The 17623-nt window shown below is 39.7% G+C and overlaps 1 protein-coding gene across 7 annotated transcripts in view; it reads right to left on the minus strand.

Annotated features, from left to right (window-relative positions):
- MYRIP (myosin VIIA and Rab interacting protein) overlaps nt 1-17623 on the minus strand; it is a 215521-nt gene that overhangs the window by 54783 nt on the left and 143115 nt on the right. For 6 of the 7 annotated variants that reach the window (XM_064671059.1, XM_064671032.1, XM_064671040.1 and 3 more), the window contains one exon: nt 74-210. In XM_064671059.1, the coding sequence (XP_064527129.1) occupies nt 74-210 (137 nt within the window). Of the gene's footprint in view, nt 1-73; nt 211-10584; nt 11092-17623 lie in introns of those variants that run through there. The other variant, XM_064671086.1, reaches the window with a different exon arrangement.

Raw genomic sequence — 17623 nt, forward strand, 5'->3', positions numbered from 1 at the left:
TTCCTTTGTCTCAACTTGTATGTTAAAGTAGATTAGAATAAATCTTGTAAGAAATCAACACAGCTGTTCTTACCTATTGTATCAGGACAAACTCCGCTCTCCAGTCTATGCTTCTTGTACAGGTTCTTCAGGACTTTGGCACTTCCAAAACACTTAAAGCGGCTTTTGACATTATTATAGTACCAATCCAGAGACTGGGTCCTTAGGAGCCTAAAACAGAAAAATAACCTACATATTTAGAATGATTCTACAAAAATAAATGTAAAAAAAAAAAAAAGAGAGAAAGAGGATCTTTTAGACCTCACAGCATAAACATATTAATTTCTGAATACTTCTTTCTTGTTTGTAGTTTGCAAGTGTTTGGTATATTGAGGCAAAACCCCCCCACAATGTAATTCATAAGTAAATATCTTCTTCACATTATCTAAAGTTTTATTTGGTTTTGGTTCTACCAGAAGAGGTGGTCTCCCCTTTTACATTATAATGCCAACACTACAGCCTCTTGAAAAATACAAACAAGACTTTGAACAGCACAGGAAGGTTTTAAAAATAGCCTATATTCACACAGATTTACAGTTACTGTAAGAACATCAGTCCATTAATGCACCACAAAAAAAATAACATTTACATAAAAATACATCACTGCTTTTATTTGAGGAAATCTGTAGAGTAGAAAAAGCCTAATCAGAGGACCTCAAAGCAGAATGAACAAAGAATGGCACAACTGCACTTTGGTTTCTCACTTTCAACCGGAAGCATCACTGATGTCAATAATTCATCCTGATGGATTTCTCCCCAGAGTTCTGATACTTTTATAAAGCCATGAGATACTGGCAAGCTCTGTATTCTTTTCAATGTGGCATGTGACAACTTGCTTCACCTGTTACTTCAGCAGAGTGTGGAGAGAATCTGTGCCATATTCCCAGGCAACAACAACCACAGGTGACTGCAGGGCAACCCACAGCGGACCTTTACGTTTCCTACTGAGGGTGTCACTGGAGAGGGGGATTCTAGGGTTCTGCCTATAAATTAAAGCTGACTTATTCTTAGCACCAAGATTTTAGAGAACAAAATGCTAATGTTAGTATCCAGTGTCAATATAGGAACTCCTAAAGAAATGATGTTACTATCAGGAGTGCTGAACTCTCAGCACTTCCAGACCTGAACATATTCAGATGATTTAAGTCCACTTTTTAAAGCTGAGGCTATGTGTGAAAAACAAAATAAAATGACAGTCTCCCTGTAACCTTTAGATTCTCCTTCAGGGACTCTGCAGTTTTCTTTATAATGTGCAAGGCGAGCGACAATGCACAATTTTTGTTTCACACACACCATTTCATAAGCAAATAAAACCTCACGTATTGACAGACTAGCAATGTAGTTCTTACTCAGCACCAAATCTCAGGAGATACTTGGTAAGAAACAAATACCCTGAGCCTGGGGTTTCAACTAAGTGTTTCCAGTCCAAATCCAGATGTTTTAAGTTTCAGTATACTGATAAAAAAGGAACATCCACTTCACAAAAAGCAGAACATTATGATATAGTCCACTTCTCTGTCACCACTGTAAAGTGTTTAGTAGCAAACACTAGCAGTGGGAAATTAAAAATAAAAATCAATGATGCCTATCGTATTCAAACTGTGAACCCTTAAAGTTACATTAGCTGCTCTACTTAAGTCAAGTGAAGAAAAAGCACATAATGAAAGAGAAGCCTATTTTTTCTGTATCCTGTGCCAGCAAGTAGATGCAGGAGAGGTATTTACAGATAATGTAAGAATATTAGCCCTTTACTATCTATTTGCACAGTAATATCCCAAGCCTAACTATGGCTCCCAGGAGGCTGACTGGTTTCAATAGTCACCATTCTACAAATATAACTAACATGTGACAAGAACAAAAATACTTTTTTTAATGGAAAATGTCTTTACACATGGTGCACAGATGATGGACATCTGATGAAACACAAGTGTCCAGAGCACAAGCAATGCCTTAGTTTGTCTGTGAAGTACAGAATTTCTGAATTCCTATAATGCTGCCACCAAGAAATCTGTTAAGATGCTTGCCCAAGACCTGACCCACCGACCCAGGGCTCGGCTGCTGGCACAGTGATGAATCTGAATGGACGCAAATTTCTCTCTCAAACCTGCAATTCTTTGGCATTTTGAGAACCTGCCTTCTTTGTGGGCAGGAACCACTTGCTCTCATGGAAAGTGCATCAGAATACAATACTTTCTGCTTGCTGAATTTGATTCACTTTTGTCCACTGAGTTTCTACAGGTGCTGAGAGTACAAGAATTCAGTCAATAGCAGAGAGTCACAATCATTATGATGGATAAAATTGCACGACTGGTTTGGAAGTGGCTTAGCAAGAGTTATTGACCAGAAAGGATGCTCTTCTGCCCAGTGAATGCAGCTTTCTCCATGCAATCCACAAAACGGTTTCACAGCACCATCACCATTGGTGGACTCACAGCACTGGGAGTCCTCAAACATGTTGCTTTAGGGCTTTCAAGATCCCTACCAACTACCGTAGCATGTTTACTGAGTAACCTCAGCTTTACTAGCTCAAAACGCTAAATTTGTAATCTTGGAAGCCAAGTAGACCCAGTTCTTAATATTCAGACTGAGTGACAAGGTAAAAAAAGCCGAGTCACCTATCTTTGTACACCCCATGTGAGTTCAGATAGCCAGTTACAAATGCTGACCTGGCAGCTTGGGAAAAACAAAAGATGGGACTCACTGCAAGCTTGCTTCATCATCTTTTTCCCTGTGTCACCATCTTGTTCTGGGTTTGATCAATACTGTTTCTGTAAAAACAGAATGCTAGCAGCACTGTTTTTTGGACGAAATAAGAGTGTTTTGCAACTAAAACAGGTTCTGTATTTGTAATAATTACATTTTCTGTATGTGAACTTCAGAAGATTCAAAAGGATAGAGATTATACATCTCAAAGCAACAATGAAAGGAGATGCTTGCCTCTTTGTACTAGTTAATCTGGTGTAAACATGAGGATTGGATTTTATTTTTTAGATTTCCTCATTGCTGCAAGATTAACACTTCATGAGTAATCTAATCATGCCATGCTTCTCTCCTATGTGTTGGAGAGATACCAACAACTCCAAATCTATGCCTCTGTCCTGTACATGTTTTATAACAGATTACAATGCCTCCTCTAAAGCTTTTCAGCCTCTTAACTTTTCAAATAAGTCACAATGTCCCTGCTGATTCCTCCTAGGGAGAAAGGATTTGGAGAAGAGAGAACTTCTCTTATAGGTATTAAAATAAAGGACCCACTCAAAAGAGAAATAAGAGCACTTTTGCCTTATTTCAAAATCCTTTAATGTTGACCTATATTTTAAAGCTGTTTTCTGCAAAAGCAGTCCACGAGCCCAGAATAATGAAAGACTATGACAGCGCTAGCATTAAATTGTTGGAATGAAACCTTTCCCTTATTAATTCTAATAGAAAGTGTGCAAGTTCTCTCTGTGAAAGAAAAGTTCACACTTTAGGGATATTAGTTGTCTGCATTTTAAAGAAGCAGGACTGGTTGAAGCCATTTCTTGCTCTTTCAGTACCACAAAAACTGTTATGTCTTTATTGCTAAATAGTAGCTTTAAACACTAAGGACATTATTTATGTTACATAACATTGCCATGGAGTCGAGTTGCATTTTGATGTGCTTTTGGCAGAGGAGAATACTGTGATTTTAAGATTCTGCCTTACTAGCAAGTGTGAAAGCTAGGCAGACACTTTTGATTTAATAACATTAAACTCTGAACGAGCATTAAAAAGTCTCTGTCCTTTTTATAATGCAGCAATGTGTCTGTCTTAATCAAACAGCACTATAAGAGAGGATAAGTCCATTAAAATCTTTACAAGTGGTTTTCAGTACATTTCGCACCTGCAGCACCCAAATAGTAAAGTTTCAATATTTTCCTGAGGAAAAAAATGCCGTGGAGTGGCAACATGTACCATCTCTCTCATTATTAGTGATTGCCACAAGAAGATCACATGAAAAACATCACTCACACAAGTACTCACTACTCAAAACACAGAAGGTTCTTTGATGACTAATTTACCAATTTAATTCTTTCTGTTCTAAAACGTTGTGAGGTTTTTCTTGTTCTAAAGGCAATATGAAGCTTCTTCAAAAAATTTTCTCAAAAAGGTATTACAAACTTAATATTCATGACCTTACTGTTAATTCGTAATGCAAGCTGGACTACAAGGAAGCATTTTATAATAAAAATATTTTTCCGTTTTCCATTTTTCCATGAACTCTGTGAAAAGTTTTCCCCCACAAGGTGAACTTGTCACTTACTGAGCTGCAGTCTTTCTGTAAGTCTGGAGGTGCTTCCTGAAATCCAAACTCACATTATTTGTCAGAGTGAACATATAATCACAAGGAGTTTCCTTGCTGCTGACTTGCACTGGAAAATGAAGCTTCCTTTTTCAGCTTTTCACATCTATGTTAATGCATCTTCAATAACTTTGTGCCAGTGGTTAGGCCAGTAAACTCTTCTAGCCCCTCAATGGGCACCCTGTGCTTCTCCTGCTGCGCCAAGGACCTAGTGTAACATCCAACCTCAGGTCACTTGAGATCTGCATTCAGCAATTGGCTCATTTCACTCAGGAATGGAGCTGCTTTACAACTGTTGGGCCTTTTCACTTTTGTGGATGTGACAATTTTTAAAAATTAAGTAAAGAAAATTTAAAAAGCCAAACAAACCCACCTCTGAAATACAGGACTATCCACAGATCAGAACTGCTGCTCTATTGGACACTCCAAAACACAACACAAACACACCAAACTGAAGAAATATTAGAAGTGCAAATTGTTAGTGGAAAAGCAACATCAATGTTTAGTTTTCGCTCTTTGAAAGCACCCCAAGGCTCCTTGAACTGCCTTAAGGTTCAGCCATGGGTGAAGTGATGGAGGGAGTGGGAGCCAGAAGACTGCCTACTGAACCATATCAGAGTTGGGACAGTGGTGGACAGGGTGCCTCCAAAGCAGACCTGCTTAGCCACACTGCTGGTCTGGACACAGAGCCATGCTGCAGTTAAATATTAAATATTCTTGTCTTTAACCCTGATGTTCCCTCACAGACAGGTGACTGCTGCTGTGGGACTGACATCCTTGAAATCTTGGCCCCTCCTGGGGAGCTGCACATCCATCACCCTCTGGCTTGCACTACTGCCATGTTATGCACGAGTGGTTGGGAAACTCCAGCTAACACAGATTAAGCTGTCTCAGGCACGCCGGCTGTCACAGGCCCCCCCAGCATGGGCTCTCTACCCATACTGACTCACACAAAATATGAAGCTCAAGGCCCTTGTTTTCATTTTGCAGCACTAGGTGGCCTCAACCTGGTGCCCAAGGAAACAATTAAGATTTAACCTGTCGCTTTTTATTTACTAGATTTGGAGTAAAATTGCTTCAAACTCAACATCTTAAAATATTCTTTCTCTGCCAATAGCAATATCTGCTTTTCTCCTTGGGCTGATGTTTTAGAGCTTGTAATGTACTGCTCATTGTAAATTGTTGAATTAAAGGGTTTCTGTTCCTTTCAGTTTCAGTGAAATCAAACATACTTCCAGGGTCAAGAATGCAACTTCACTTTCATTCCCTTCAGAATGAATCATTATTATAGCACACAAACAACACGCACATGAATATGCTGCCAATGCTCAGTTCTCTAAAAATCAGACTCTAAAAACATATATTGAGAAAGTTCAGCACCCTGAAGCCCTGAACTTTGGCCAAGCTCGTGTCATTCCAATATGGCACTTATATTTCCCTGATTGTTTTGCATCTATCCCCTGCCTATGAAAGGCAGTTGTTCACTCAAGAGTAACAGCTCTTAATCATTTAGTCCAGCATGCCGCTGTTAACACTTTGAAACATTTCCTTCCCAAGCTTTAAGATGAAATTCTATTTATTTTTTAATTCATGGCATTCTGCAGATCACCTATCACTCAAGAAGCGCTGTTCCAGAAAATTTCTTCCTCCAATTATCCACAGCAGGGGGCTGCACATGGATTACACTGTGACACGTCGAAGTGCCGTGGCACACTGACTCTGCAGATGCTTTGCAGGAAAGGCTACAGCAGTGCTCTGTGGTCAGCAAAGTCAAGTAACAGTAGAGGAGAGACTGTCTCAGGTCAAAGCACCTACCCCAGAACGAAAACTGTGCAGCCCAGTGAAAATATCATCTGTCTTTCTCACAAGAGGAACAAAACAACTGTCCGTGTCCCTCACAGTGAAATCATGACTTTCCTGTGCCAGCCCAGTAACTTCACTGCAGTCTACAGTATGTTAATTATTCAGAGAGCTCAACCAGCAGTACAGTACTACATAAGGAATTTCCTAAAAAAACCCACATCCTTCCAGCCATTCACTGAGAAATGCACTGCTCTGGTTTGGGTTTTTAAATTCCAACATGGAGCAATATACATGAAATAATAAATTAAGGTTAGCAGAGAGAAAACAAAGTTGTGTTTGTTTGTTTACAAAAGACAGCTGTATATGTAACCCTCAAATTTGCTTACTCTGTCTCCTTTACCTCTGAAATCAGCAATCAAGAAGTTGGGTGAGGGAAACAGAGTAGGTTTTATACTGAAAACCTACATATACTTTATGAATGGAAGAAAGACCAAAACTCATAACAAGCTCATGTAATCCTGGTTATTGAAGGAAGTGCTAAAACCTCTACCACTCTGGCCCCTTTAAATCAAGCCTCAGTGCCTTTCTGAAGGGAGATGACAAGGACTGGTCACAGCAGTGTATGCCAAAGTGCAGGAATCATTTGCTGTGTTACGAAGCAGGCTGCAGTAAGTGATTCCTAGTTTGTAAAAATAGGATCATGAGCCATACTTGTTCAAATAAAGGGTTCACCTAGCCTCTTACTCTATCTCTGGCCATTGGCAGATACTAGGAAAGAGATAACAGAAAAGCTGCAAGTGTGGAGCAACCCTGCTCTCAGCACACTCTGCACTTCTCAGCTCGGGACTCTGCTTGACATTAAACCAAACTACCCTTAAAAGACACTTATTGATGGACTTACATTCCATAAATTTGGCTATCCCTTATCTAAGTCTAGGTGTACTTCTGGCCTGCTCGAAGCTCTCTGATACTAAGAGTCTGCAGGTACGTGCCATATAGAGATGCTTTGCCGTTCTTCACTTAAACACCTATCTCCTAATTCTCTGGATGCCCCATATATGCCCTGACATGGGATGCTGCAGTAAAGCTGTGTAACACTGGCATGCAAAACTAGGAACAAGCTTAAGTGAAAATACAGGCACTACAGAACACCTGAGGAAAACCAGCAGATAATGAGCTGGTTTCAAAATGAGTCCAAGTTAATGTAGAATCACATTTCCCTTTACTGGGCAACATTTCAAAGCCTACTAACAAATGAGAAATATCTTAAATATGTGGAATGCAGAATCCACTAAAAACCCTTTCTCCATTCACAGGCATTTCTCTTTGCCATAGGTTTGTGACCAATATGATCATTGGTAGTCTGTTCTAATCTAATCTATGTTAAAAAAACCCACGAGATTGCTGATCCTTAAACATATAATTCAATTATCGGACAGTAATCAGTATGTAAAAATCAGGAGTCAAACGTATCTCTAACAGTCTTTTTCAAAACAAGAATGGAGAAGATACAGGTGACCCTCTTTTAAAAACATCACAGACTTAACCCATGTTTTATTAAATAAAAGAAAAAAAGAGAAAGATTAATGGCAATTTGTAATTCCTATGCTAATCTTTCTTTCCTCCAGTAGGAAAACAGACATAAGAATAGAACATGTCAGCATTTAACTGAGTTGTTTTGCCGTGTATTTTCCCTGTAAGGCTGTATGTCAGGAATCCCTGGCTCATCAAATGAATGCTCCCAGAAAGCATGTTTTGTTTTAGGGTAATCCAAGTGCAGTTATAAAAGTCAATTTTTAAAAAGAAGAGGGTTTTCAAACCCAGTGCTCCACTGTAATTTAGCTGACTACAAACGCCAGGGGTGAAAACATGATCATGGAGAGTTAACAGCAGTTAAAGCAATGACCTAAGAAGGGGCAGGACCTCTCTTCAGGCATCTACTATCAGTAAAAGATGTAAGAATCCACATCCAATACAGCTCCTGACATTATCTCAGCAAGACCTAATAAGATTTTGCCGTAACAACACGCTGATAAAGATGTTTTCCATGTCTTACAGTCACTAGTGAATATTCTTTCTCCATTTTTGCTTTGTAAAGTGAACATCAGTTGACTGGTATTTATTTATTCAGAGTTGACTTCTGAACCTGTAAGTTCAAAAGGCTGCATTGCAGGGGAGCTTGCAGAGAGCTTGCAGTACAAGTTACTGCTGCTTTCAAGCCACTTTGGCAGAGCCTTAGGCCATGAAAGAAATAGGATCATATAGGTGTTCCCCTTGCCCCCACACCTAATGAGCTATACACCTAGATCACTCCCAGTAGATATACAGATAGTCTGTTCTTAATGACTGCTGATGCTGCAGAGCTCCTCAGCCATCCACTCTGGTGTTTTCCCATCCTAATGTTGAAAGGTTTGCTTAGCATTTAAGCTGAACCTTCCTGGTTTCTATTTAAACAAGAGAGTTTAAGATGTTTGCTCTTTTCCTTTTTCATTTTTTAAAGGCTAATGAATCCTGTTTCATCCCAGATCGTGTTTTAGTAATCTCATCATTCTCACTGGTTTTTTTCCTGGGATGAGGAAGAAAATACCCAAGTGGTCTATAGGGTTGTTTAAATACAGACCCAGAACTGATAATTTGAGGCCATACCAGTACTCTTTCAAGAAAACCAAATGTAACTGTGGGGATAAGACTTAGCACAGCACAGTCCCTATGGATGACATCCCACCAGATATGTCATACTGATACTGAATCTGGGCAATGCAATGCTGTGAGTCACACATCCTTCAAAATCTTGCTGAGACTTGCACCATGGAAACTGCCAACTCTTTAAAAAAAAAAAATATGGTCAAACTAAGTCAAGGCTATTTTCACTCCACCTTTTCTTTAAACTGACAATTACATGGATGCCACTTTCATAAATGAGGTTTAAAGACCTCTCACTGGCACTCAGCTGCTACACCTTGTTATCGGCCAGCAAATAACTCTCCTGCATAAGAAAACCACAAACCCCGTCCTTCACAAGAAGCCTTATGGCCATATCCATAACACTACCAACTCCACATGCACAAAAAGCCCAGTTCTCATCATTTTACTCTTGCTTTCACTTGTAGGTTTGTGTGTAACAAGCCCCAGATGTTACTGCAGCCACTGTGGATCACTCAGTGTCCAAAGCTGGTCTGTAGACCTCATCACTAATTGTGTAAATGAAAACTGAGAACTCATCCCCTTCTCAGCTCTTCTAGGTGTATATTTCATTCAATGCCTGGAAATTTCTTCCCCACCACATTGCCAAGTATTATCATTAAAGCCTTTCATTAAAATGTGTATCTTTACACAGCTCATTAATACTACCTGTCAACCCAGAGGAAAATTAAATAAGTAGCCATTGGATATTTGAAACTAATGGAAAAAAGTCCAAATGCCTGTGTAAAAGCTGGAACACTCGGATACTGCAAAAATGAAACTTTCTACATGTTTATTTCAAAGTGCTTTTGGTAAGGTTATTTTACATTACAGAATACTGTCCTGACATTTGTATATGATCCACAGGATTTATTTCATGACATAAAAATCATAAACATACAAATAAAATATTACCATTGACACAAATCTTTCCCCCTTAAGTAATTTCCCCCCAAATTTATTTTTATGTAAAGTCTTGGGTTTTGTTTTTCGTATTTTTTTTTAATCTTAATTTGCAGTAAAATACATTTTCAATATCCCACATTTTTCAAAGGAAAGAAATTCTATATTCTGGCCATCTGAGACTAGATAATTTTCTAGGCAAATTGTAAGAATTAATCAATACTGCATCACTAGTAAATTTTGACACTCACATGCACACAACATGCCAAAGCAAAATGCAAATAATCATGAATCAAAGCAAGTTATTACAGCTACACTGAACACACATATATTGTCTTTCTCTGTCATATTTGGTTTTGCTTGCTACAATGCATCAGTGTAATTTTTATTTCAGATTTCTGAAAGACGACAGGCAAAAAGAACAAAAATCCACACTGACAGTACCTCAAAATGAATATATCCTGCTGCTTTTCTTAAAAACAACAGTAATGGATATTAATAAATTCTCAGTTGGAGAGACGTTAACTTCCTGCTGTGCTATTGCTATGAATTTATCCTTTGCACCTACCCACTGAAGGAAAATTCATACAGAAACCTCGTGTAAATAAACTTCAGAATGCAGAGAGCAACATCAAAACACCCTCAGGAACATCTGGTCATCGAACTTTGCATTCATGTTACCGAAACAGAAGCATTTACAGTCAAAATACAACTGAACATAAATGGCTATGAATAAATGCACCATTCACCCACATAAGAAATGTCTTCCATAACCACAGAAGATACCAAATGAAACAACAGAACATAAAGGCACTTTGATACATTACTCATATTACCTAAGTGAAGGCTTTTCTTTCTGTAAACTTCATTTTTAATCCACAGATTCTCGAAAAACAGCTGAACAACAAAAAAAAGTAAGGTCGATGAAGCATAAAAATTTTCATGAAAGAGATGCAAAGTCTGCTCCATCAGAAAAAAATTCCAGAGGATAAACCATGCAAATTAATTCTGTAATCCTGATTAGAAAAATACGCATGGCTTTTAATATAGAGCTCAAGAACACCAAAAAGACAACAATCCTCTGCTTGAAGGTCTGTTTCTATTCTTATATTGGGAGAAAGCTGTGAACAAACAGCTGTGAAATGCCAGGGAAGATGAGAAGATTCATCACCACGTAAAATCAAAGAGAAAGTTGGGCTCATTTCAAGATTATTTAAAAAAGAAAGAGGGGGGGGAAAGAGAGAAAAATACTTTAAAAAAGGCACCAAAAATCTTAACACTTTGCTGGGAAGCAAAGAGCTGCAATTTCAGTTCCTATCCTTTGTACTGGTTATCTCATCCCGCAAGCCCAACTTCTGCTGAAGTAAGCTGCGCTGTTTTTTTCCAGGAGCTGTGCACACAGTGATTCCACCACCCCTTTCTGAGATGACATACTTGTAGCTTTGTGACTCCATAAGCCACAGAATAGCTTAAGAAACACACTGTTCAGCTGGAGGCAGTGCCGTGTTATCCAGCAGGAACATGACACCTCCAAATCCAAGTCCTATGCAGGTCCCTAGCTGGGAGGTGTAAGAAATGTACTTCCTTGCTTCCCATCCACCATTGTGGAAGGAGGAAGAATTCAACAGAGTGATGGTGCGCTCCCCAGAGACCAAACTACCTGGACATGGTTCAGATGTTTATCCAGAAGTTCAAGCAATAAGATTTGCTTGAACTACAATGGAAAATGGGTTAGATGTAGAATAACTGGTCAGCCCTGGGAGGCGGGCTCAGTCAACCACTGCACCTCAGCAGCTCTTTCCAGAATGAACCAAGGGCAAGGACTGAGGGAGGGTCTCTGATGCTCTATAACAGTACTCTCTACTGCTCTGTGCAAGTGAGCATCCCGAGCATCCCATGTGTTCCTCCTAACTTGCTTACCATTCTCTTTCTGCTTTTCTGTATGTTGTGCTACTTGTGAGTGGAGCTCTCATTGATTAAGTCTTTAAAACATCCTTTATATATATTTTTTTAAAATAATTTGTCCTTTTTCAAACCTATTCCATAGTCACTGCATTTAAAATGTGGAGGTTTTCCGGGTTGCAGAGAAAATATTTTTAGTTAGAAGCTTTATTGTGCAAGCTGTCTAGCAGTCTGACAAAAGCTAAATTCCAGCTTATGGCTGAAAACCGTAGGAAAAATTCCAAAGCCTTTATAAATTATACAAATGAGACTTTAATCCCAGCTGGCCTCACTAACAGGGACTCTACATCTGGGCACACATACAAATGTACTTTTCATATGGATTTTCAGTTATTTAAATAATGAAAAATAAAAAAAAAACCAAACTCATGTTGGTATTTTTGTAAATACTTGTATCACAGTAATAAAAAACCAAACAGTCCTGCAAGCACAGATTAGCCAGACTGTCAGAGAAATACAGCTGTTTCTCAAAACTGGTCCTGCTTTGAGCTCTTGGGTAAAACTGATCTACTGTCCACAGGATTCACTTCTCTAACAAATAGAAAGCTTCAAAGCCATTCAAGCCTCCTGTCTTCTCCACGGCAAGCTTACTCTCATCTGCACAAGGCAAGGGGTATCCTCATAGGGCCACCCAGTTGTGCTAAGATGTATGTGATATGAGCAAGTGTGAACAACAGCAATCAAGAAAAATGGGAGGAACTAAAAGAATCAGTGTATGAACAAGAGGGATGAAAAGAGGAAGAGCTGCAAAGCTACCTTGGTCATGCACATGGAGATGACAGCATGCAGTGGGGTCTTTGAGTCCCTTAGTGCTGCCCTTCAACTGCTGGCAATGAGTGGAGCACAAACATCACAGCCCTTCTCTGCTACGTCTGCAATGCTTGTTTGAGAAGAGCCCCCACTTCACTCACATATCAAGGACTTTTGAGTTCCCATTAAACTGGGATGAATATGTGGTAGCCAAAGGATTTATGTAACTCAACCTAGATGTCTCTTCCCGCTTTAACTGCACGAGGCATCACTACTACAACGTTTCATGGTTAAGGTAAACCCAAAGAGGTAATTTTTTAAAAATAAGAAATCAAGTTCTAGCTAACATTTTTCCAACCATGCTGCTTAAGGCCCTAAGTGATTTAATGCAGACTTGCTGCATACAGACACACTTGTAGTTTCATTTGACGGTGGCAGAAAATGTCCCATTGCAATAACAGGAGGTGTCTTTATTTGGGCATCCCTCCTGTGTGTGACAAGCACAGGGAGAGCTGCCACCAACAGAAGCTATTTGTAATTTCTGAGACATCATTTACTCTCACCTCTCTCCAAAGGGGATGGAATTTAGGTCCCTTCTCAAGCAGAACCTCTCTCATAAAACCAGAGAAACCTGACAGCAGTTTCTGGGGAAGCAATCCTAGCTATAGGATTTCCTGCTGAACAGGCTGGTTATTGAATTACCAGCTGCTAATATGGTTCATGATGCTGCCAAATGGCTGCTGGGCCTGAGTGGGTTGGAGACAGAGTGTGTGTGTGTGTGTCTGTCTATCCTGTGCATCTAAGGTAGATGCCTTAAAAAACATTAAAATGTTCTTTCTCTCTGCACATACACAGTACTTTTGTAGGTAGCTCTCATGCTGCCCCTCACCCTTTTTCTTGTCATTCCTTTTTCTCCATTCTTCCTCCCTTTCTTAGCAAAACATAAAAGTTGGGATAAATGATTCGCTTGCATTACTGAAGACAAATTTGGAGAGTACTGAGGCAGGCAGGTAGAAGGCAATGCACCAAGAATGTTCCCAGTGTATGTCTTGCTTCATTAACGTACTGACTTGTCCAGAGGATCCAGGGATACGAAATGTCTAGTATATATAATGCTTAAATTTTATCACACAGTGGGTGCAATTCTGCATTTGCCCTGTTGAAAAGACAGTGCAGCTGCTAAAGTAATTTCCCTTACACAAATAGCCATGGGAAAATAATTAAATGATCATTTTTAAAGGACATTTTTTATGAATCAAGCACACATATTTTCAATCAAAACAAGTTAAAATTATTTTGGACCCAGAAAAGCATTAAAAGAATTACATCATTGAGACACAGAAAAAATTAGTCTTTAAGAAGACAGATTAAACTATATGGACTCAGATGGATACATTAAATCTGGTAATTGTGTAAAGGAAAATGAAAAGATAAAGCAAATTATCTCTTCTAGATATGAAACAGACAAACCTTGACTACTCAAGGGTGTTAACCCTCAACTTTTCCCTTAGTTATGATGAACTTTTGTTAAAAAAATACTCTTTCTTATTTTTCATTCATTTTTGAAACTGAGTACAGACCCCACGGGTAGAAACACCAGGAAATGAGGGAAAACACACAAAAATCAGAAAAAAAACCCTGTCTGACTTGAGTTTCAAGATGGAAAAAAAAAGTCATTCTTCTCTCCCAGTCCCCAAAAGTAACAGGCTGTACTAATATAAAGTATCAAGAGTGTGCTTACTTTCAGCATATTACAGGAAATAATAAAATTATCTACATTCATGGACCTTTGACTCCTAGAATGAATCATACTCTCAATAATGACAGGTTAGTAGTGCTGCGCTAAGATATTTAGGTTTTATACATCTGATCCATCTCAATATTATTAAATAACACAATCTCAGATGATAATAATAAATACATTTCAAGCTGCAACAATGAGACTACTTATTAAGTATACCTAAAATAAAAACACAGGTAGTGAAAAGAGATTTTCCAGTAAATGTCTGGAAACAGAGTCAAAAACAAGAACTTCTTTAATAAATAGTAACCAAAGTATTTTTCAGGTCAGAGCCAACTACTAAGCCTGTGATACAGCCTATGACCCAACTCCTAATTTTTTGAGAGATTAACTCTGTAAGGGACAAAGTGCCACAATTCTATAGTAGGTGAAGCAGCTAATAAAACTAATTTACATATATCCTACTTCATGCTACATTTTTATATTTTTTTTTGCTACTTTTTACAATCAGTAAGTATATATCATATATCACAGTTATTTAAACCTTACTACCTCATTGACAACACCATTATTGTAAAGCAATAAAGATCTTTGAAAGGAAGCTGACTAAAATCTCAACAAGTAAATAAAAGAAATGGTCAGATATCCTTTAAATCTGCTGAGGTACCAAAAGACTCACTTCCAATTACTTTGGAAATCCAGCATGTTGAGAAAGGAATTCAGATATCTTGACTCCAAAGCTTGCATTTTCCACTCAAGTTGACCCATTTCTAATTCTGAGCCATTAAACATTTGTCTTAAAGCTCTGTTTTCATATCTGCAATTTGTTCAAATTAGATATTTTAGACTAGATACTTGAGTTGAAGAGAAAAGGAAACCAATACTCTCGAAGTCTCTATGCACGAAGAACTGTGAGCGAGATCAAAGAGTCGAATAAGGCAGTGTGACAATGCATGCAATCTTCTTCCAAATCCACTAGACAAGCAGAATAACTGAACCTGGAAACAGCCGGAAACCAAGGATTTTGCAGATTGTTTTTTTAAGATATACGGCAAGAATTATTAATGGCTGAATACATGAGGACAGATGCAAATCTTGAAAAGTGATCATCTGCATTAAGCCTATTTAGCCCTTCTTCTACCACAACAGCTACACTGCTGTGCTCAGAAATGTATCAGAGAAACAAGACACTCACATTTTACAGCCAAGGAGCCTCAAACACATATCATATATCTAAGCCACCTCCTGCCCTACAAATCCCCTTCTGCAAGCCTGTATGCCCTGTAGCCCAAACATTGGCTTAATTCTCAGAGGATTTGGGATGACACAGGAACCTATGTGCCCACATCTATGGGCTTCTTTAAGATTTTTCATGCTGCCTCATTCAAAAAAGACCATCACTGCTCAAGACAACAATTATCGATGGGGAAACATATTTCAGAAATAGTTTTTTGCCAGTGTGATCAGAAACAATCCCATTTCCTAAGTTATCACAGTAGCAGAAGTCAGATCAGCCTAGCTGAATGCTTTTAATTATATTCCCTGTGTTTTATACACAAGATCATCATTCTAAGTTTGGGCTTGTTGAAAATTATTGAATCCCAGGCTAATTGAAAGCTCGGTAAAGTAGGAGATTGCAGAAGAAAAGGGAATTGTTTACTCCCCAATATCACCCTCAGATCCAGTGTCACCTTTGAATCCACCAGTAGCATGTTATTTTGGGTAAAAGCTTTCACAACAGTCTTTGATCCTGTTAGAAAATAATACATGCAGAAATTGCTGTATAACATTCATAGCTGAATGTGTCCGCCATTGTACAAGTAAAAATATATTTGGAAAATTAACATCAGTGCTCTGATTTAACTTTTGTATTAACATGCAAATTCAGAACAAATCGGTCACTGTAAGTCATTGGTCAATACATGGGGATATGAGGACAGCAAAGTCATCAATAAAAAGCAAGGGATGGTATCAGCACTGTCATAGTGGACCATACAGTACAGAAACAAACTGGAATATCCATCTCCACTCTAAACAGCTGACATTTTTCAAACATCCATATGTATGGTACAAGACATAGGGAGGGAGCATACAGACATACAGCACTATACATGGGCACATCTTGTGCAGCATCACAGGACTGTAGTAGGTCTACATATGCTGCTTTGCAGCTACAGAAGACACACACTCAAGACTTCTCTGCTTGCCAAGTCAAACTACCTCAACCATTATCACAACACTTCAGCTGGGTTATGTTCAAACTACCAAACACTCAGGGCCTGCACTTACTGGTTATTCAGTGCAACAATGAAAAACTGATGTTTGGAAGTTGGCAAATATCACACCCATCCACAGAAAGAGGTGCAAGGAGGACCCAGGAAACTATAGGCCTGTCAGCTTGACCTCAGTGCCTGGCAAGGTTATGAAGCAGATCATCCTAAGTGCAATCACACAACAGCTACAGGATGGACAAGGGATCAGACTCAGCCATAATGGGTTTAGGAGGGGCAGGTCCTGTCTGACCAACCTGATCTCCTTTTATGATCAGGTGACCCGCCTGATGGATGAGGGTGGATATCTGGACTTCAGCAAAGCCTTTGACACCATCTCCGACAGCAAACTCCTGAAAAAGCTGGCAGCCCACGCCTTGGACAGAGGCACTCTCTGCTGGGGTAAGAACTGGCTGGAGGGTCGGGCCCAGAGAGTGGTGGTGAACGAGGCTGCATCCAGTTGGCAGCTGGTCACTAGTGGTGTCCCCAGGGATCGTTGGGCCCAGTCCTGTTTAATATCTTTACTGATGATCAGGATGAGGGGATTGAGTGTACCATTAGCAAATTTGCAGCTGACACCAAGTTGGGAGGGAGTGTTGATCTGCTGCAATGCAGGAGGGCTCTTCAGAGGGACCTGGACAAGCTGGAGAGATGGTCTGATTCCAATGAGATGAGGTTCAACAAGGCCAAGTGCTGGGTCCTGCACTTTGGCCCCTGCAGCGCTACAGGCTTGGGACAGAGTAGCTGGAGAGCAGTCAGGCAGAAAAGGACCTGGGAGTCTGGACTGACAGAAAGCTGAATATGAGCCATCAGTGTGCCCAGGTGCCCAAGAAAGCCAATGGCATCCTGGCCTGTATCAGGAATAGTGTGGCCAGCAGGAGCAGGGAAGTGATTCTGCCCCTGTACTCAGTGCTGGTGAGGCCACGTCTTGAGTACTGTGTCCAGTTCTGGGCCCCTCAGTTCAGGAAGGATATTGAGGTCCTGGAGCAGGTCCAGAGAAGAGCAACAAGGCTGGTGAAGGGACTCGAGCACAGGTCCTATGAGGAGAGGCTGAGGGAGCTGGGGTTGTTCAGCCTGGAGAAGAGGAGGCTCAGGGGAGACCTCGTCACTCTACAACTACCTGAAAGGAGGTTGTAGCCAGGTGGGTGTTGG

The sequence above is a fragment of the Pseudopipra pipra genome, chromosome 1 (assembly GCF_036250125.1).
Source record: "Pseudopipra pipra isolate bDixPip1 chromosome 1, bDixPip1.hap1, whole genome shotgun sequence".
NCBI lineage: Eukaryota > Metazoa > Chordata > Aves > Passeriformes > Pipridae > Pseudopipra > Pseudopipra pipra.